Below are 21,501 nucleotides of genomic sequence, written 5' to 3' on the forward strand. Positions count from 1 at the left end.
GTTTAAATCTACGGCCACACAGAGGGAAGATATAGTTTATTGTGTGACCGCTCAGAAGGAACCTCTCTTGAAATCGTTGATGTTATCTTGCAGAAAGGCTCTAACTTGAGTTACAGTCCACGCAGTTGAGTATAATACTTTGGAAGGAAAATGACCTGATGCAACTTCACTCTGGATTTATCTTCCTTTCACTCAGACATTACTGTTCTGTTTTCCCTTCTCCCTTCTCTTCTCCTTTAGTATAATCTCCTCTACTGTTAGATAACACTCCTTCCCATCTCTTGCCCTTTGCCTTCCCCCTGTGTGCTGCAGTGTCATGTCGAGCCGGAGAGATTCCCCCGTGTGTGTTTGAGCCCCCGTCTGGATACTCCATGCTAGGGGGCAAACAGAGAGACAGCATGAGGGATGAGGAGGAGGACCTGCTGCAGTTCGCCATACAGCAGAGTCTGCTGGAGGCCGGCTCCGAATACGATCAGGTGAGCTGACATTGTCACTCCTGAGAGATAGTCTTCTGCTCTGAAATTGAAGAAACACCAGTCAGACATCTTAAAACAAGACCTTGTTTAATTGACTGTTCAGTAAGCTCCGCCCCCCTTGGTTACTGTTGCTACACCTGTTAAGCTTTCCATTCTAACATATGACATAATGCAGTTTACAGTGATAATGGTTGCAGATGTACCAATGATTTCAGAGAGAAAGGCTTTTCATTTCTAGCCAGTGACCACTAATGACAACTGTTGCTGGAAGGTTCAGCTTAATCAGCTCGCTGGCTAATTAAGATAAGCTTTTTTTTTTAATTAACCTATAGCTAGCTGTAGATAGCAAATGAAATGCTCCTTCGCTTTGGATGGCTCGGTTACCAATGTAGGAAGCTAGTTAGCTGCTAACTTTTGCAGCTTACATTAGAGCATTTAGACCGGGTCGGGACCTACAGGTCGATCAAACTAGATATTATTAGGGTCGCCAAACAAATTTGCCGAATATCTTCCAGTCTTTTATTAAACATTTGTATCTGCAGTACACCTTTAAGCCACATGAGGGAGCCTGGATGTTCATATTGTTCTGATAATTATAGCCTACTTATTACATTGAATCTAATATGAAAGGCTAGCGTACATTATGTATGTTTTACTGATGAGAGGAAAAAAAACAAGAGCCTGTTAACTCCACCTAGATGTATATTGTTTAACTGATGAGAGGAAATGAAAAGAATGAGAGAGGCTGTTAACTCTGCCTGAATGCATTTATTTGGTGTCATTTATAAAGTATTTAACATGTTTATATGTTTTCAATAACACATGCATGAAACAAAGTTGTGATTTATCAAACCTTTATCTCTTCGAAACGGCTGGTTTACCTTTTCAAGATAATATGAGGTGATGCAAAAATGAGCAGTAAATGTTCAATGTATGCACAAATTCGCTCTTCTCACTATTTATAGATAAGGCCTATTGTGAATTGGGTTACGATGGTTTGTTGTTTGGGAAACGCTGCACTCGAGCACACAAACACACTGTTTAATCCATTCCTTGCACTTTTTTTGTTGTTTTTGGAAAAGCTAACAAAAAACCCTCTCTTACTACAGCTACATGCACACTGTGTTAAACATCAGAAGTTCAAAGCCTGACTGACCTAGTTAAGGTTACTCAGCTATGATTGGACAATCGCTGTTAAGGCACGGTCACACATGCTCAAAATTAACATTCGCCTCCCGTTCACTACTATTCTATGTGAGCGAAGGGTCTAAAAAAATGTTCGCTTCCAGTGGCAAAGCATCTTTGCATTCAAAATGCAGTTCAACTTTGGTGAACTTTCATGCAAATATCACCTCGGCAGGTGGTGGTCACTTGCCTGCATTCACTCATGTTTGACCATACCTTTAAGGGAAGGGTCTTAGCCAATGGCCAATTATATCACCTTTGATTGTGTTGACTAATTTTGGCTCTTGCACTTGTAAAATATATATGCCTCTAGTGTCTCCTTATAAAGTACTAATTGAGCACAGATTGCAAAAGTTTTGCACGACGTCAAGGTTCACAAAGTCATGTCGCCATATCGACCAAGGTGCCCAATATTCCCCCTTTGAAATACCCAGTACAAATTACAGCAGTAAATTCACCAATAACTCAAGCAAGACCAGACAAATAGACACACTGAAGTAGGAAAAAAAGCGACCGCTTTCAAAATAAAAACAATCAATACTGAAGCAAAATCAATAAGCAGAATAAATTGCCCGTGATGTGCGGAGCCCAGACCCATTATGTTCAACGCTGCCTCAGGATAGGTGCCGTTTGAAATCCAAAAGGGATCCTGGTCCTGATAGTCCTTGGCCTTCTTCCAGAGGTACAGAGAGAGAGAGAAGTATAAATAGGCTCGGTGAGACAGGTCAGAGAACATCCTCAGTGTTTTCTCAGCTTGGATACGGGAGGGGAATGTAGAGGAGGCAGAAGCCAGGTTGCAGCTGTGGATTTGTGCTGTAGTTTGTATAATCCTCCTCAGCAGCCTGCTGTCCTGAGCTGCTGTACTGCTGCTTCTAACTGTGATGAAAAAGGTGCCATTTTTAATTACAACTCTAATTTGGAAGCAGGACAGGCGTTAAAGGACCATACTGCTTACAGTGCATGTAAAACATACAGCATTAACTACCGTACAAATCGCCCATCTTCTAAAACGCACCACGAGGTTGTAATTTCCCATCTTTCATTCACAGTTTCCTTTAATTTGACTACAGTATTAAAACCTAACTTGCAGTGTCATAAACATTTATTCAAAGTTGAAGAGATTGGGAGGTTGGGAGATTTATTGTTTGTCGTCGTTAGGTTGTCAAGAATTTGGATGGTGTACACGTTTGGTGCAGGTGCAGGACAAAAGCAGCATACAAAGGAAACGTAGGGGTAGTCCGCATTCAACATTGATGTTCACCTGATCTGATTTTTGGGAGCTTGCAATATTGTACGGAACAATAAGGAGACGTTGTGAATATAGTCATTTTTTGCATTAAAGTGGTTTGAACTTTAATATCTTGGGTGTGAGAGTTCCTACAATCACTTGAACGCACCAAAATGTGTGTTTTCATAGTAGTCTGAGCTTGCACCGCATTACTACACAACTTTGTCAATGAAACCAAGATTCATAAATATTCACTGTAACGTGAGATGTGACCTAAACTTCTAGTTTCCCTAATTTGGTTTTCATAGTGTACTGAAATGAAACTAGGAACCCGATAGGACAGAATGTAGGAACAGGACCAGAGCAACCCACTGCGAGGGCCTCATTTGAGCCCCCTGCATACACATTCCCCCAACGCATTTCACCTAGAAACAAACTAATATTTCTACACTGAAACACTACCCCAGGTTTGTTGTTTATCAGTGAGTTTGTGATTATTTGGTTAAACATAAACTTATTTAGGAATTTGCACCATGTAAGCATAATATTTACTAAAATATTATATGTATTTAAACTAGATTTTAAGACAGGGCCTCAAGATTTATGTATTTTTTTAGAATATTTTATTTTCCAATTTTTTAGTTAACCAAATATACAAAAGATACAAAACACAAACTCACACAAACATGGCTGCAAATTCCCTCCCTATCCAACCCACATACAAACTGAAAAAGAACCCATACTAAAAAGGAGTAGGCTAGTTAACTATCAATTGAATTAAAAAGGACATAGAAAAAACAAATTAAATAAACAAATAAAGAAATTATAAATAGGGAGATGCAGTGTTCTGACTTATTCAGATGACTAATGATGAATCAAGTCTGATAAAGGTGTTGGTAAGGAGAGGGCCTCAAGATTAAGTAAAAATGCAGAAGCAGCTTCTAAAAATGTATGCACGCCGGTTGAAAATGATCAATAGTAATATAATATCCCTATCCGCAGTTTGTTGTGAAATAATGCAAAACCATTAAATGAGTTATTGTTTATTAATGTAGATTTCAGTATAAATGGTATGATGTGCATTAATAGTGTATTCATCTTAACAGTTGCTTATAAATATTAATAGCCATATCAGTAATAGTATTAATATTGGGCGTGCGTACTGAAGAAGCGGGGCCAGGATCGATGTAGTTTACATTCAGTCAGTTCATAATTCATAATGAAGCCAGCCGGCTGTCACTGTGATGTGTGAGTGAGAGGTATTTTAGCATACATTAACAGGAAAAGGCCTGCAGGGAGGATGCTGTGTGTTTACATGCTACACCATCTCTTTATCTGTCCACTACCCACTTCCTGTGTTCGCTCTCTGACTTCCTGTGCGGCCTCCTCTTTGTGTCTAGGTGACCATCTGGGAGGCGCTGACCAACAGCAAGCCAGGAACACACCCTCTGCCCAATGACCCAAGTCGTCTGGAGAGGTCAGATATCTCTTTTTCTTTTATCCCATAGAGAGGCAAAGTCCCTCCCCTGCTGATGTCCCCCATGGGACCTTACACTTCAGTCAATACGATAGTCAACGGCGAGAGGCAAATATTTCTGTGATCCCATTGAATTGCACCATGAATCACACATATGTTTATCAATTTAAAACATCATTTTGCAAGTCAAGAAAGTCTCAGTTTGTCGTAGCATCATTTAGTTTTGTGTGAAACCGCTCAGTGAACTACATCTCTCGTCTCGCACAATATACGTCACCAACACTAGCTAGCTAACTCATTTAGCTTTGTTCCACGCACAAATGAAACGTTATCTTACCTGTTTTATCCAGCGACTCCTGGTCTTTTTATCAGCCGGGAAGCAAAAGAACAAGTAAGACCAGTTGCTCTGTGAGTACATCCCAGTACGAAACACACAGGCATTGTAGCTTCAGAGAGAGAGATGCCACTTACTACTGTGTAGTCTTTCTAATTATGTATTTTCAGTCTTATACTTCATCAGTTTTATGACAAACTGTGACTTTCTGGACTTGCAAAATTATCTTTTAAATTGACAAACATCATATGTGTGATTAATGGCGCAATTCAAATAGGATCAAAAATAATTTTTGTCTCTCGCTGTTATATATTTTTTCTGAAATAAGGTCTCATGGTGGTCCACTGGAAGGGGGCGGGACTTCGCCTCTCTATTCACCTGTCTTTTTCTGTGTTTTATGTCTCCGCGCCGGCAACAGCCGTGACCAGAGGCAATATGTTTTCGGGTTGTCTGTCCATCTGGTCCATTCTCGAGAATATCTCAGGAACACTTTGTGGGAATTTCTTCAAATTTGGCACAAACGTCCACTTGGACTCAAGGATGAACTGATTCGATTTTGGTGGTCAAAGGTCACTGTGACCTCACAAAACATATTTTTGGCCTTAACTCAAGAATTCATATGCTAATTATCACAAATGTATAATTGGATAAAATGATGAAGTGATGACATTCATACTTTCTTCATCCTTTTCTCTCTGCCTCAGTCTTGCTCTCTGTTTTGTAAATCACTGTATACACTCATTCCACATTCCTCTATCCTCCTTCCAAAGTCCAACCCTTCTATCATCAGGAAACAACCAGGAGCTGCACATAAAGTTTGATAAAGCATCTGTTGTTAAAATATGAATGGAACTTTTATCTTCAAAAGAGCTGGAATCCTCAAAAAAAACATAAATCTCCATGAATGACAGGACAAAGGCGATATTTCCTGCTGTTTTCTCACCCATATTGTCTCTGACTTCCTCTCTCTTCTGTTATGTATTGTTATTCTTCGGTGTCTTACACTCTTCCATTGTATTTTTTTTCCATCTGCAGATCTTTCCCTCCATCCCTGACTCACATCCTGTATTCCTGTCATGTCCTCCCCTACTCTATTCTGTTATCCATCCTGCTATTCTCCTCTCATCTCCTGTCTGCTGTACACTACTACTGTATATGTGTGTGTGTGTGTGTGTAGAAAGGGAGAGGATGGGAGAGTTTCCTGCTTTCACAGTCGACAGTACTGCTGTTGACTTTAGCTTGTTATCTTTAGATGGTGTTTTCTCTCTTCCCTGTTTGTAGATGAGTTGATGTGGATACACACACATCTTCCCCCTCATTTGACACAATCTTGCTACTGCAGTGTTTACTTACGCCAGTGTTATAATGTCAGAGGGAACTGGGGGTGGAAAACCTTGTCATGGTGTCCTTTCAGTCATGTATTGTAAGGGGTAAAAAAGCAAATGCAATCTAGGCTGTTTTGATTGAATGAGTTAAATAACTTATCACCCTGACATAGCTGGTAATAATTTATTATTCATGTGTCGTTTCTACATGTCCTCTTTGTGACAAGAACTGAATAATCCCAGGAGAACTAAAATGAACTTGAGAAGAAACAAAAGTGAAACCAGTATGGAGAACATGGTGAAACTCTTATGGGTTATTTTAGGTTTATAGATACTGGTACTCAAGGCTAACTTTTGGGTTGCCAGGTTGTTAAAAATTACCAGCACGTCACTTGCTTTGTCTCTTTAGCGTAACTCAACATCTAAACGTTGGTAAACTATTGATAAAGGGCAGTAGGTCCAATTACATTTTTTAATAAGTTGAGTAAGTGAATAATTGGCTTTTCAGATGTGGAACAACATGTACGAGTAGAATAAATACATCATTGAACAAATAGTTTTTATAGATTTTTTTTGGGTCAATTTCTGTCAAAAATATTAACAAAATATGTTACCGCAGTTTCACAAGCATGTTGGAGAACTACGGTGACCTTCAGGTAACGTAAAACATGAAAGTCTCTCTCTAGAGCCAGTGTTCGGTTTGTCCGATCTGGGCTACTGTAGAAACATGGCGGACTTCGTGAAGAAGACCCGCTCCCTACGTAGATATGAAGGCCTCATTCAGGCTAAGTTTCTTTTTTATCTGGGGCATGGGATTTCCCGCCAGAGCTTCCGCCATACTCCTAGCTACCTGCCACTGCATGGTCTCTACCCCCTTCCTGCTTGTCAAGGTATTGGGTAACACAGGTAGACTGACAAACCATGTAACCAATCAGAGAGCTACTGTAGAATAAGCAGCTACGCTGTGAAGAACTGTAAGTAAGCAAACGAGTTTGTGTGACGGCACTTTGTGTGCTGCTCACGTAACGACGTTGTTGTGGAGTTAATTAACTTCTCGTTCTGAGAACAAATAAGCTGTATCGGGCATTTTCTTGTCGGCCAGCGCAGGAAAGTCGCCACAGACTCCACAACCCCGGTTTACTGCGAAATACAGAGAGCTTTCCCTGACAGCGATAGGCTTAATCAGCATTGTGTGAACTTGTTTGGCAAGGGCTTGAATATAACGTAATGACCTTTAAAGAATTTTTTTTTTTTTACTATTAGCCTAATTCTATAAAACATGTATAAAGGGGACCTTATCAGAAAATAAAAAAAAAAATGGATATACCCAAACTACTGTAACTTTAAGTTACACTTCCACAGGAAGTGACATACTTTCAGTCGTAGAACAGGTACTTCAACCTGTGTTCTTCCTTCCTCTACCTCCTTCACTCTTCCTCACCCCAGGACCCCCCAGCACAAGCCCTGCGCCCCCACCAGCCTCTGCTCCACGCCCTCCAAGAAGCAGACGACCACCTGCAGCTACAACGAGCAGCTGCGCATCGCCATGGAGATCTCAGCTCGAGAGCAGGAAGAGGCGGAGCTCCGACGGCGGCAGGAAGAGGCGGAGCTACAGCGCATCATCCGGCTGTCACTCATGGAGAAATGAGAGCTGAGTGTCCCAGCAGGGGTTTGACGGGGAGGGGTCTGGACCAAGGACACATGGGAGAAAAGGGCAGTACGGGCTACTTTAAAACTTAAAGCACACTCTGTAAGTGGCCAATATCATCTTAATGGTTTCATACAATCAGATGGCCTCCTCCTTTCTCTCCCATTGCCTTCGCCAGACCTTTCCCATGAAGCCATACGGCAATGCAGCTGTCCGGCCTCAGACAGCCAGAGAGGGACCTCGGTTTCCTCTCCCTGGTGCCACATGGTACTTTCTTGACCAGTGCCAGTTTACAACCAACGACACGTCCAATACAGCAAGTTTAGTGGAATGCCTCCTTGGATGAGTGATTTCTGTTTGTCTGCAGGTATGTGTGTGTATCTATGTGTGTATGTGTATGTTTCAAAACCAGCTCTCCACACAGGGGTCAACAGATCACCTTCTGTCCTGAAAACGTAATGTGTTAGGCCAACTCTGCTCCAGCACTAACACACACACTCACGGAGTCCTTTTGCCACTGAGTTGTGTGGTTTTCAGTCTTAACTGTGATATAAAAAATAAACAGTTGTGCGGACGGAGCAGTGACGAACCAGGACCAGCGGTGTGGGAGATTACTGTAACCTTCTTGGTCAAGTTGAGTTGAATGTCGACAAACCATCTGACTTCCTCAGTTTTTAATGAAAACCTTTTAAAAAAACGGACTGGTGCATTTTTTTTTTTTTTTTTTGATTTGCACAAAATCCAGATGTACTGTATTTAGCTTTTGGGCGGAGCACATATATGACTGTTAATGGATGTAGATGACAAGTTTGAGCACAAACTAAACTCAGGCCAGTTGTAGTTTTAGCCGTTAAGACTGCAGGAGCACAGATAATGATGAGACTACAAGATGAACACTAGGTGTACTAACTTATGTGACTGTGAATGAGTTTGTGGCCGGCCTGTGTGTAATACAAACAATAATTAAAGGGACATGATAGTTTGTAAGTGGATTGTGGAATAGAAATGTTACAGGAAGAGGTTTTCTGTATATTTGCATCCTCTCACCTTACATGAGTGGAGGATTTCTGTATTTCTGTGTAGTCACGGTACAATGTGTGTACAATATTTCAGCATGGTCTGCACCCGTGTGAGGTTCATTTTGTCCGACTTGAGACTAGCCTGGAGACCTGCAATATCTGAGCACGTTCTCTGAGGGAAAATGTGCCCCGCAAGAATTACTGCAGAGGCTATAGACAGCAATTTTAGGTTTTTTATTTCACCCCAATAGCAAGCTGGTTCCACGACACAACACGCTGAAAACAAAAGCAAATCTAGTTCGGTTCTTGGATTGGACAGATTGTTCAGTCTTGCTCTCATAATTGTAAAAGTAACGTCATATTGCAGAGCTCAAGGCTAGCCAAACACTGAGGGACATTGTTGCGAGGGACGAGGACAGACGGAGACAGCTTGTTTTTTTCCCTTCTCTTTTTTATTATTTCTTTCAAAGAAATGTACAACTTCAGCACTCCAATATCAGCACAAACTGAGGAGAACCACCTCTGCCTCCTCTCCAATTCACAGTTTAAGCTTGCCTGGTTGATAAGAATAAAATATTAATTTTTTTACTTTTTAAAAAATGCTGCAGATGCGGCAAGATGTTTTCATGGTGTATGCTGGGAAGTGAGTTCAGATAATGATTCAAATAAAGAAACATCTTTTGGACCAGCACCGCATGAGTGGGTTATTTTTTAATCTATTTTTAAATTACAGCTTCCACATGCTTCAAATCCCTTGACCCCACACTGAGTTTTAGCTGCAGCTTTTCCACTGTAAGTTAGTTCTCCCGGTCCTCTCGAGTGAAGGGCGGTGACAAAGGCAATTAATTTCTCACGAGATAGGGAAAGCTGCAGCGTCAGTCGGCACCAGAGAGACTTGATCTGTTTTTAGCAGCTTCCACCTCCATCATCCTCCCTGTGACATGGATTCCCAACGTCTCAGCCTGATCCAAGGGGGGAGTTTTTTTTTGCCTGTGGTTATTTTAGGCTTGACAGGGAGGAAAAAGACAGCTTAGAGACTCTAAACCCTCCAAGAAACACCACTCAGAGCACCCAAGGCTGCTTTGGTGGTGGGTTGGAGAGAATGGCAAAAGAGAATGAAATAATTTTCTCATTGAATCAGCAGTATGCGGCCGCAACTTCTCCACTGCCCTGACTCAGCTCGACATTATGAATAACATCAGGCTGGTGGAAACGCTGGGCTGCAGGCGTGTGTGAAGTGAATTTGTAAAGAGCCACAGACAAAACAAGGTGTGTGTGTCTGTCAGAGGAGAGACAGAGAAGCTGAAAGCATCAGTATGCAAAGAGGAAGGGTGCCAATCTCTCTGTAACACCCTCTCTCTTCTGCTCCACAGATTTTTATTATGCACTATTTCAACTATTTTCCTGCTGACAGTTCAATTTGGGACATGCACTGTATAAAATAAAAAGACCTCAGGTAACCCGTCTGCTCTGTCGACTGAAGTAAGTTTAATTGGTGGAAACATCAAGGGACCTTTGCTTTCCTCTCGATTCATGTAGACCAGCAAAGAGCCTTTGGTGTTAATGTGTTTACACTCAGACAATTAAAAAGTAAGTCAAAGGTTATTTATGTCTAATGACTTGATTTCAATCATGAGAGTTATTATTTGACAGATTATAGCCCCACCCAGTTCTTTTTTACCTGTTGAAACACATCTAATGCAGCCCATAAAATGCAGTTTTCCCCTTGCCAAAAAGTGATTACAGCTCATACCAAGTCACTGAAAGGTTATTTATGTATCAAAATTACTTGATTTCATTCTCATGACAGTTATATTTGACAGATTATAGCCCACCCAGTGCCTTTTACCTGTTGAAATAACTTTATAGCAGCAATACAACCCACAAAATGTAGATTTTACTTGCCAAAAAGTGATTTCAGCTCTAAACCTTGTCACTTTAATCTGTCAAATATAACTCTCTTTATTGAAATCAAGTAGTTTTGAGACATAAATAACCTCTCAGTGACATGGTAGGAGATGTAATACATTTTTGGCAAGGGGAAATCTGAATTTTACCAATTATTTAAACTGGTAAAACTACTGATTTGGTTATAATCTAGGGCACAGAGCAAATGAGATAATTTCTATAACCCATCATAAATCATTATAATTACAGTCCAGTCTTTAGATGTAAACAAGGATATAAACACATTATCGAAAACAGTAGCATTGCCTATATCACGTAAATGACATGTCTGATTACTAAATTTCAGACACACAATTGTGATTATTCGGTTACAAGAAACATTAAATTATATATAATATTATAGTATGTTGTAAAATTTCATTCAAAAAAGTCATAGTATAGTATGTCGAGAAAATGGATGTTATCCGCTCCACTATGGGTAACGTCACAGAAGTCCTAATGTTATGCAGCAACTTCACCGTTACCATATCACTCCAAACTAGTGATGTTACGTGCTGTGCCGAGGCTTTGTGAGCGTGTGTCGAGTAATCCAGGAAGTTTTCCGCGATGCGCGTATCAAGGCTTGTATCGTTTTAGACCAATTACGTCATTGATGACGTCCAAAGCCTCGCTGGCCGGCCATACCGCGCGATGGTACGTGTCCACAGGGGCGTTTTTTATCGCGAGGGGACGCGATGCTTCCCAGCATTGGACGCTTGGTGTGCTTTCCCTAGAAACAAGGCACTCGGCTCCTGATTGGACGAACGCTTTGCCGCCGTTGGCTGCTGCTCCCAGCTTTCAAACCGGAACCAGTATGGAGGCTCGTTTGGAAACTTTCTTCTCTTATTTCACGCAAGTAGTTCACTGAAATGTGTTTCTGAAAACATTTGAGGCGAGAAATAATCCATGCAGTTGATGAATCGGTCTTTAATTTGGATCAACAACGTTTATTTTAAAAGATCCTCGGGAGTTTCGAGAGGCGGCGAGTCGCGTCGGTCGCCCGTGATTTGCATAAAGTAGACGAGCCCTCAACTTTATGCAAATGAGGAGCGGGCGTCATGACGCTTAGTCTCTCGAATCGCGACGCCACGCTACCAGAATGCATTGCGCGACTGCTTACGTAGACAATGAATGGGGGGCGTGGAAAGCACGGAGGCTGTGGACACGTACCATTACACACATAAGATGCATTCCTCACAAAACAATTACAGTTTATTATACATGTATGTTATATACTCATAATATACTTACTAGAAAAAAGACATATTATATATTATATCATATATATATATATCATATCTGCCTGTTTTACTCTCTTTGACCACCAGGTGGTTTCGTGACCCTGAAGCCTTTAGAAATGAACCCTTTTTCCGAACCAATTTGTTGGAAAGCTTCAATGCTTCATGAAGCTTCAGCTCGCCATCACTAACAGTTACCATACCACTCCAAACTAAAGAGAAAACTTGGCAGGGCTGTATTGTAAAGATATCATATAATGTTAAAGTCTATCGCTCCACTATTACTACATGATAAAGTAGCTCCTACCGGACTAATTAAAGGAAATCAACCTGTTTTGCTCACCTGGCTGCTGACGAGGATTGGCCATTTTCCTCCAACGTCTCTTTCTCGACCGTTACATCCGTTACAGCCGTTACAGCCGTTACAACCGAAACTGCTTCGAAAAGACGTCGGTGCTCTTATTAAAGGGACTATTTGTAACTTTCAGAAATGCTTCTTAACAGCGACACCTGTGGCCGTGAAATCAACGAAAGTCAGCGTCGGGCTCGCGCTTGCTCGCTATCAATAGACCTGAACGAGCATCACTCAAAACAGTGAGGCGACACACGTCAGCTAAAACCACAATATCACTCTATATTTCAGCTGCTTGGCAGTAATGTTAGCTGACCAGACGAAGGTCTCTCCATGAACATGATTTAGATCTGATCCTAGTGTTGGCTTTTCCTGCCTAAGTGCAGGCTGAAGCAGCGGAGCTCTGCAGCGTGTCTCCCTGCTCTCTCCTCCCGCAGCCGGAGAGAGCAGAGGAGACACCGGCACCCGGTCGGTAACGAGAGGGTAACGTTACTAGCTAATGAGCTCCGTCACTTCACAAGACACGGGAAACCTCTGTTGGTCTGGAGGAGCTGCAGCATTTTTTTCCTGCACAAACGTCCACTGTGCATTCACTAGATATTCTCAGAGCTAAACTAACTCTTCTGCAGTGAGGAGTGAGCGCGCTTTCACGTCTAGAGGTGGAGCGAGCTGAGAACGCGCGCGCTCTCTGAGCGAAGGCAGGCAGGCAGAGATGGAGAGGCAGCGGCCACACGCGAACGCGCATATGTGAGCGCGCATGTGTGACGACCCGCTACATTTATGCGCGTACAAAGTTACAAATAGTCCCTTTAATTTAATTTTAATTCTCGCGCAGTTCCACATTCACAAGTGTAAATTTACAACAACAAAAAAGCCTAATTTCTTTGTATTTATGAAAGAAATGGAATTATATCTGTCAACAATTTCTTCCTCACAAAACAAAAAAGCAATGAAAACAATGAATGAATGCAATATCTTTAAAGTTTTTAAGAGAAATTATTGTCATACTCTCGCGTGGTCTTTTTTTATCGTGTTTTTTTTTTTTTTTTTTATCTTATGTTGGTTTTATTTAATTTCTGTTGTCCTTTTATGATTGACACAGCTCTTTGTTTATGTTTTCGCTATGCTTCTTTTGTATGAAAATGTTTTTAATGTTTTCTGCTGTTACTATGGATACACCTGGCTGCTGACGAGAATCGTTTTCCTCCAACGTCTTTCTCGAAGTTAAGTTCCAAGAGGGAATCCGAATGTGACGTCACCGACAGGATAAAGGGTAACAGAGTGCCACCTGCTGGTTGTTTACTGCAAAGTGTCAAAAGATGTCATGTTTTTGTTGTTGTTGTTGATTTTTACATTTATCTTTTGATATTGCAATATATTGTTATTATTATTTTTTTATTTGTTTGTTTGTTTTATTGACACAACAAACATGAATTACTTCTTTATTGTTTTCTTCCATTTACATGCATGTTCTTTTTAGATATCTATATATTGTAATTTGCTTAATAAATTGTATATATGTATATATATGTTTTTGTTTTTATTTTGTTCTTTTTTTTTTTTATTTATTATTGAATTGACGCTTTGGCAATATTGTTAGTCATGCCAATAAAGCAAATTGAATTGAATTGAATTGATAACACAAAACACTACACAATGAATAAGATTCAAAAGCCGAATTGTAGTATATTTAGTATACAGTCAGACTACAAAGGTAGGCTAATGTTATGGGTTTCATTTTGCCAGACACCGGTAGATTAAATATGCAGTATTTGGTTTCTGTAATGTAATTTGGTTTTTGATCTGTGTTTGGCTACAATGCTTATTTGTTTTCCCTGATCACCAAAGTCTAGAACAGTGGTCTCAAACTCAATTTACCTGGGGGCCGCTGGAGGCAGAGTCTGGGTGAGGCTGGGCCGCATCAGGTATTCCACAAAAAAAGCTTTGTTAAAAAAAAAAACAATCTTCTCAAACGTCATTATTAACAGTTCTTTAACTTGAATGGGTTCTTCTGAACATGAACTGTCCTGAACATTAATGGAACATTGAAGAACATGAACGGTTCTTCTGAACATGGCCTCTATTGCGTCTCCCACTTTTCCTGAAATTGTCTGTGCTCGTCACCAACCTTTCTCTTCACTGCAGGCTTTGAAAAAGACATGATTGGGGCTGTGTGACAAGATATATATTCATTCCACTTGGTGTCACTCCGCAATAAAGTTGTGCCTGCTGTGTTTGTGTTGCTCTGCAATTACACCACCAAACCGCTAGTTGGCGGCGGCGTCTCTATGAGTTTCCTTCTTCTTCTTGTACTACAAACAGAAACTGAGGGAGTTGGAGCTAATAACTGTTGAACCACAGAACTTTTACATTACTGCAACGCCGAAAAGAGAAAATATATCTGAGTGGATTTGTGTGAACAAACATTGAAAAGATGGAGGCAGAGAGAAGTAGAACTTGGTCCTGGCCGCTCAGCATCGCTGAGCGACTGGACCAATCACAGCTGTTGCGGTCTGCGTCGCCGCGACGTGTAGTTACATTTCTGGAGAGGTGCACGTCAGGCTACGGCGTCGATTCAACGCAGAAGTATAAATCAAGCTTTAATCAAGCTTATGCGATGTTACACGGGCGCCGCCACAGTTGTTGTGAAATGTTTCTCTGCTTGCATCAAGCCCGGCCGATTGCCCGCCCCCGGGAGCCATATACCCCACTGTGATTGGTAGGTTCGTTCAGCTCGGGCTCGCGCAACAAAGGGACCTTCAACGGCAAACTGCCATTCACATAAAACTCGCGGGCCGAGGGCGCCTGGTTAGCTCAGTTGGTAGAGCGGGCGCCCATGTAACAAGACTTGGTCCTGACCGCGGCGGCACGGGTTCGAATCCGGCCTGTGGCCCTTTCCGCATCCACTCTCTCTCTCCCCCCTTTCCAAGACTCTATCCACTGTCCTGTCAATAAAAATGAAAAAATGCCCCCAAAAAAAACTTTATAAAAAACTTTATAAAAAAAAAAAAAATTTGCGGGCCGCACTAACATTAAACTTTCATATCAAGGTGGGGGCCACAAAATATCGTCTTGCGGGCCGCAATTGGCCCGCGGGCCGCGAGTTTGAGACCCCTGGTCTAGAAGAACAAATAAAAAATTAAAAAAATCTTGTTCACTATTGTACTATGTGTAATTTTGAGATTAAATTGCCATTTTTGTTTTTCTTTTGTATGTATGTTGATATATACATAAATGGGACATATCATGCTCATTTTCCGGTTCATACTTGTATTTTGGGTTTCTACTTGAACATGTTTACATGCTTTAATGTTTAAAAAAACCCTTTAATTTCCTCATACTGTCTGCTTGGATATAGCTGTATTCACCCTCCGTCTGAAACGCTCCGTTTAGTGCGTTTCAATGGAATTGCAACAGAATTGCGTTGCTAGGCAACATGGGAAAATGGGTTTTATAAAGGGTTTTAAAACTAACATGAAGTGTCTTAGTATGGAGTCAGTCTTGCCTGAGATTTGAAAAAAGGTATGGAAGTCAGATTGGTGTTTGTGTCATATTAAATTTGTATTTATTTATTATACTTTTTATCTTATAAATTTTAGCAAATGACAGAGAATGAATGGAGCGTATGGAAATGACAATAACTTAAAAACTAAATGAATCAGTATACAATCTTTAAAAGTGGTGACAGTATCTATTAAAGTGGAGCTTGAAGTGTTTAGTTTAAACTTTGTAAGTGGAGTTACATTTTGATTTTCTATATATCTCCAAACATATAAAAGTGATATAAACTGTTTATTTTTGCATACTCTTCACTTTGCATACACTTTTTTGCTTTACTTCACCAAATTTGTTTTGCCTTGTTTGTGTCTTTTAATCTCCAGGTTTTTTTTAGTCTGGTCAAATCCTTGAATGTCATTCTTCCTCAGTCAGTGCTGCTATCTGATTTGTGTGTGTGTGTGTGTGTGTGTGTGTGTCTCTCAGCAGGGGCCCCGGTGGCCTACATCTCAGTATTTAATTACCCACATCAAACAGTAGGTAAAATGTCAGCCTGAAATAAGCTGCGCTGAGCACCGATGGAGATCATTTCCCCCTAGGAGACAGGATTGACTCGTTCAAAGAAACAGAGACTTGCAGTTAAACATGACAGCTAGAATGTATTTCTACCAATAATACGATTATGAGCTTCATTTTCACCCATTAAAAGTGGTCAATTTGACCACAGTAGTTGGATATCTGAGCTTGTTAAGTGTTTACTTTCAAGAACTCCTGTAACTACGCATTTCCTCACATATTACCTTCTTTCACCTCTCTAGTGCTGCAGGACACGTTTAAAACTGTAGTTATCTGCCTGGTCAGTAGGTGGCAGTGAAGTCACCAGCATCTGTAGCTCATAGTCACCTTGTTACTTCTCTTCAAAAAAGTGTGTGAGTGAGATGAAGCACACCTGAAGAAAAAAAAATGTACACCGTCACAGCAGTCAAAACAAACTCACCATATTTATTTACTGCTAAAGCATTGAATAAAAAAAACAAACGAGATATCAGCTTTGTTCTGGTTCAATTAAAAATCTTGATAAAGATCCATTTTGAAAACAAAAACACGCATACAGACACAAGTTGACTGAGATCAGTGCAAAAGAATCCTCCCCGGGGTAAGAAACAGATTTCAAATAAAAGATAATCATCAAAACAGTAAAGTGCATGTTTGGAGAAAAAGCCCCTCTTGTAGTTTTAGAAACTCCCGAACAGGCAGTGAGGGACGGACACTGAAAACAAATGCTTCTTTTAAAAAAAGGGAGACAGACATAATGGAGTGCATACAGTATGCACCGGTTCAGTTTTAGTTTGGACATTCATATTTCATTACTGTACAGACAGACCTGAACTCCAGTTGAAACAACACATCCAGTGGTTTACATGCTAACATATGTTCCTCATTCAGTTCTTACACACTGAACATACATCGGAGGTTACACGAGGGCTCCGGTTTAACTGCTACACATTCATACGTATCATGCAGCCTCTCTCGCACATCTGCTCCAGTCGTGTCCGTTCCAGTCCATTGCGCTGAGGTTACATGGTATTGTATAGCACAGTGACGGCTCGCTGCTTTTTCTCAGCGGAGCCTTTGCGAGAACGTCTCGATGAGTGTCCCCTCCCCTGCTGACGTGTTGGAGTGGCCGCGCCGCTCCCGCCGCCGTCCGGCTCCTCCCTCACGTCTGTGTCCTCTTTTGGACAACGATGAGGGATGGAGGAGGAGGAGGAGGAGAAGCAGAGGGACGGGGACGAGGATGACTCGTCCCTGCCGCCGTGGGACAAACCTGTCTTTACAACGCAATTGTTTCCAGCCAACACTTTCTGCTTCTTCCAGGTGTCGTCGGGGTGACATGTGGACATGGAGAAAGAGTCCTGGGAGTGTGATGATGTCGTCCTGGTGTGTGGCCTCAGGTCCAAGTCGCTGAGGTCATTAGCTGACAGCTCCAGACAGTCCAGTTTAGCTAAGGAGGCCGACCTCTTCATGAGAGAAGGCGGGGTGAGGCCCGCCTGGCGGATGCGAGCCTCGAGCTCCATGGCTCTGTGCCACACTATCGGCTCCAGGAAACTCTTCCCCTCTTGTCTCTCTCTGAGCCGCTGCCCTACTTTCAGGCATGGAGGGATCTGTTCAGAACTCAACCCTTTGCAAGGTCCTGGCTCTGTGTCCATAACGTCTCTCAGGCCCTGAGGCTGCCCCAGTTCCTGCTCTTGGCTGTCTGTCGTCTCGAGGCTGATGCCCTCGTGGAGGAAAGCCTGCAGCTCGCTCAGCGTCTGCTGAATCCTCTCCAGCTCCTGGCTGCCACGGGCCAGCCTGTTCTCGGCGTCACAGCCGGGGCCACAGACCCCTCGCCTGCTCTGGGAACTGGACTCCAGCCTCTCATCTGTGTCTGACGCCTGCACTGTTGCCCCATCCACAGTTATTTGGTTTGAACAGGCCTGGGGCTGCTGGGTTTGGCTGTGGAGCTGACTCTGTCTTTGGGACTGGGCTGAGGTATCTAGAGATGATTCTTCTGATGTCAGCATATGGCTATCTATGGATGTGGGCACAATGAGAGGTATAGCACCAGAGTCTTGGCTGATATTTGAGTGGGGGGAGCATGAAGGGTCTGGGAGGTTGTCTGTGCCTGAGGAGTTCAGCTCTGTTTGTGACCCTGTGTGCTTTTCTACGTCTTTGGACTCAGCAGATACAGCCGTGATCTCTCCCTGAGTGATCCTTTGTTCTGTGCAGTCCTGAGGCGAGCGAAGGGGAGGATGTTCAGTGCTCAGGGGACACAGGGACAGTCTGACAGGAGGTTGCTCACCGCTGGGGGAATGCAGAGGCGATCGCTGAGACGTAGCCATCTCCATTTCCTGCCTCAGCTTCTGCTCCAGCTGCTCGGTTGCTCGCCGCACGGAGCCTGCAGGCCAGTCGCACGGCAGCATGGAGGGAGACTGCGGGTGGGAAGGTGGAGTAAGAGAGCCGTGCGTGACTTCAGGAGTCTCTGCCTCCATCTGATGCTCCGGTCGGATGAGCTGGGGGCTGTGGGAGGATGGAGGGAGCGACGAAGAGGAAGAGGACGAGGAAGGGGTAGGTAGGCAGGAGGCGGGGTGGCATATGGCTTCAATCTCTGTGACGATGTGGCGAACTGAAACTCCGTTGTCATGATGAGTGCGATCAGGGCTGTCTTTGGCAACGCTGTCTTCAGACTCTGGAGACTCCTTAAAGAGAGACATATGCAGATAATATTAATCCTGTGTTGTTTCAGTAGTGTGTGTATTTGTGACATTTATTATGAATCATTGTGTAACTTTTTAAACTATACATAAAACATAATTGTTTGGATAACGTGATAGAAAATAAGAGACAAATAAGTGACACGTGTGCCTTTATTATCTGGACTATTCTCTCATCTTCCAGCAGGTGCCACTATGATTAATGCAGATTTAGTATGAGCAGACTGGGACACCTTTTTCATGGAAAACTAATACGCACACAGAGCAAGTTATACTGGCAAAAACAAAATGATAACAGAGTGATGAAGCTGAATGAACCTGTACCTGACTAGTCCCGTATCCTTGCTCCTCTTCCTCCTTAGCCTCAGTTTCTTCGTTTTCCTCGAGTAACAGAGGTGTCCTTTGTTGTGCCTGCTCAGAAAGTGTCCGGCTTTTGCCATCTTGGGCCAGGCCCAGAAACTTTTCCCTGGCGCTGAAGAAGTCGATGCTGTCTGCGCTGTGGTTGGACGACCCGTCAGCATCGCCGCGGCCACCCAAGGCGCTGTCTATCTGTAACTCGCTGGGGTTGTTGTTGTCATCGCTGGCAGCAATAGGAAGAACCAGGGTGAGGGGAGTGATATTCCCAGGACTGAGGGGGCTGTGTTTGTCACTCGGTAAATCTGACAATGATTGGTCTATTGTGTCTGAGTCAGTGGATCCCGGAGTGAGAGGGGAGATTCCTTCAGAGCTGCTTCGCTCAGGCAAATTGAGGGACAGCTCCACCGGTTTGTGTTTGGGCACTGAAATGGATAGATGTGTGGGAGGACCCCCGTGAGCACGCTGGAGTTCAGGAGTAGGGGGTAAGATGTGCAGTGATGGTGGAGGGTGGGGTAGAGCAACAGGCACAGTGACGACCACACTCGCTGAATTGTCCAGTCTTTCCTCTGGGACCACAGTGGCTGCTTGGGGACTGGGGAGAGGAAGCAGGAGGGGGTCTCCGCAATCCGATCCGACCTCCTCCTGACCCGGTGAGTCACACACACTGTTGGAGTCGGAGTGTGAGTCACAGGTGTGGGTGGCGGTTGATTTGGCAGAGTCTTTGTGTTCAGCACCAAGCGCTTGCAGCACAGCCACACCCAGGAAGTGATGTAAAGAGGGGGAGGAAGTGTTGTTGTTGTGAGAGTTGGAGCGGCCCAGAAAGTGAGACGAAGCTTTACACATGGACTCGGGGCGATCTGATAGGTCGCTGTCAGAGTGTGAGCGCCATAGCTTATTATGCCTTTGTTTGCTGTGGAAGCAAAGAAAAACAAGTTTGTTAGAAACAAAATGCTCCCTAAAGAACGTGCATATTGTTAGCCCTAGTACAGATGTTTCTACAAGAAAGCACACCTGGCCAGCAGAATTCCCTGATACTCCTCCAGCTGTTTCATGAAGGAAGGGTTTGGTTTGGTGACGGCCCGTTTCTCTTTAACATAGTCAAAGGCAGTGTCCAGGTCCCAGCCGTACTCCTTCATGGCGTAGGCGATCACTGTGGAGGCGGAGCGACTCACACCCATTTTACAGTGAACCAGACACTTAGCACCGGCTTTCCTAAAAGAGAGACAGAGACAGATAAGAGAGAAAGTGAGCTGGATTAGAAGATTGAGAACTCAAGGAGAACTTAACGAGCTTTGTGTGTGTTTAAGCTTACTTGGCTTTGGTGATGAACTTGAAGGTCTCGTTCCAGTACTCCAGCAGGTTGGTGGCCTCTTCGTCGTACACTCTGATGTTGTGGTACTCAAACGTCCCCGGGAAGAAGTTGTCTATCTCCCTGGTCACGTTCAGGATGTAGTGCACCCTACATAAGAGACACAAAGGTTGACTTGCTGACCTTTTAATTTCAACTAGAATCACCGCATGCCTCCGCCAACAAGTGAAGTTGCAGCTTACATCCATCTCTGTCCAAAATGTCACCACTTGATCATTTGATCTCATTAGACGTGTGTGAAATTGGCACAATTGACATATGATTTCTTGAGTTATGGCTAAAAATGTGTTTTGTAAGGTCACAGTGACTTTGACCACCAAATTCTAATCAGTTCAATTTTGAGTCCAAGTGGATGTTTGGGCCAAATTTGAGAAAATTACCTCCGGGCTTTCCTGAGATATCGTGTTCACGAGAATGGTACGAACGGCCACGAGAACACTGTTGCCAATCAGAGGCATGATAAAACTGTCATCAATTAATACTTCGTTATTCAGATGATGAATGCTTAGCTAATACCACACAGGGTCAGAGACATCGCTGCAAACTAATTTAGAGTTCAATGCAAGTAACAGGTGGTTCGAAAAAACTGAAAAAATGGTCAGCTGTTACTGTACGTACTGCCGATGAGGGCACGAGATTAATGGTTTCCCGTCGTACCAGGGACGATAGAAAATTTCCCTGATAACACTATACTGTGAATAACAAATCTGTGTCGAAATCTGCAGGAGGAGAGCTAGTTAATGTTAGCTGTTTAGCTCCTGTTTGGCTAAATAACGAAGCTAACATATTGAGGTTCCATT

General features: G+C 42.9%; 2 protein-coding genes and 1 long non-coding RNA gene across 4 annotated transcripts in view; 2 read left to right on the forward strand and 1 right to left on the reverse strand.

Annotated features, from left to right (window-relative positions):
• Positions 1-10,569, forward strand: part of ankrd13b (ankyrin repeat domain 13B) — a 54,463-nt gene extending 43,894 nt beyond the window's left edge. The window contains exons 14-16 of the mRNA XM_074641415.1: positions 313-476; positions 4,290-4,366; positions 7,472-10,569. Of these exons, the coding sequence (XP_074497516.1) occupies positions 313-476; positions 4,290-4,366; positions 7,472-7,673 (443 nt within the window). The 3' untranslated portion in view covers positions 7,674-10,569. The remainder of the gene's footprint in view (positions 1-312; positions 477-4,289; positions 4,367-7,471) is intronic.
• LOC141771314 (uncharacterized) overlaps positions 1-21,501 on the forward strand; it is a 202,033-nt gene that overhangs the window by 100,433 nt on the left and 80,099 nt on the right. The gene's annotated exons all lie outside the window — the stretch shown is intronic.
• Positions 16,707-21,501, reverse strand: part of ssh2a (slingshot protein phosphatase 2a) — a 38,507-nt gene continuing 33,712 nt past the window's right edge. For both annotated transcript variants that reach the window (XM_074641351.1, XM_074641349.1), the window contains 4 exons: positions 20,645-20,791; positions 20,344-20,544; positions 19,300-20,242; positions 16,707-18,960 (listed from right to left, as the gene is read on the reverse strand). In XM_074641351.1, the coding sequence (XP_074497452.1) occupies positions 17,302-18,960; positions 19,300-20,242; positions 20,344-20,544; positions 20,645-20,791 (2,950 nt within the window). In that variant the 3' untranslated portion in view covers positions 16,707-17,301. The remainder of the gene's footprint in view (positions 18,961-19,299; positions 20,243-20,343; positions 20,545-20,644; positions 20,792-21,501) is intronic.

The sequence above is a fragment of the Sebastes fasciatus genome, chromosome 7, assembly GCF_043250625.1.
Source record: "Sebastes fasciatus isolate fSebFas1 chromosome 7, fSebFas1.pri, whole genome shotgun sequence".
NCBI lineage: Eukaryota > Metazoa > Chordata > Actinopteri > Perciformes > Sebastidae > Sebastes > Sebastes fasciatus.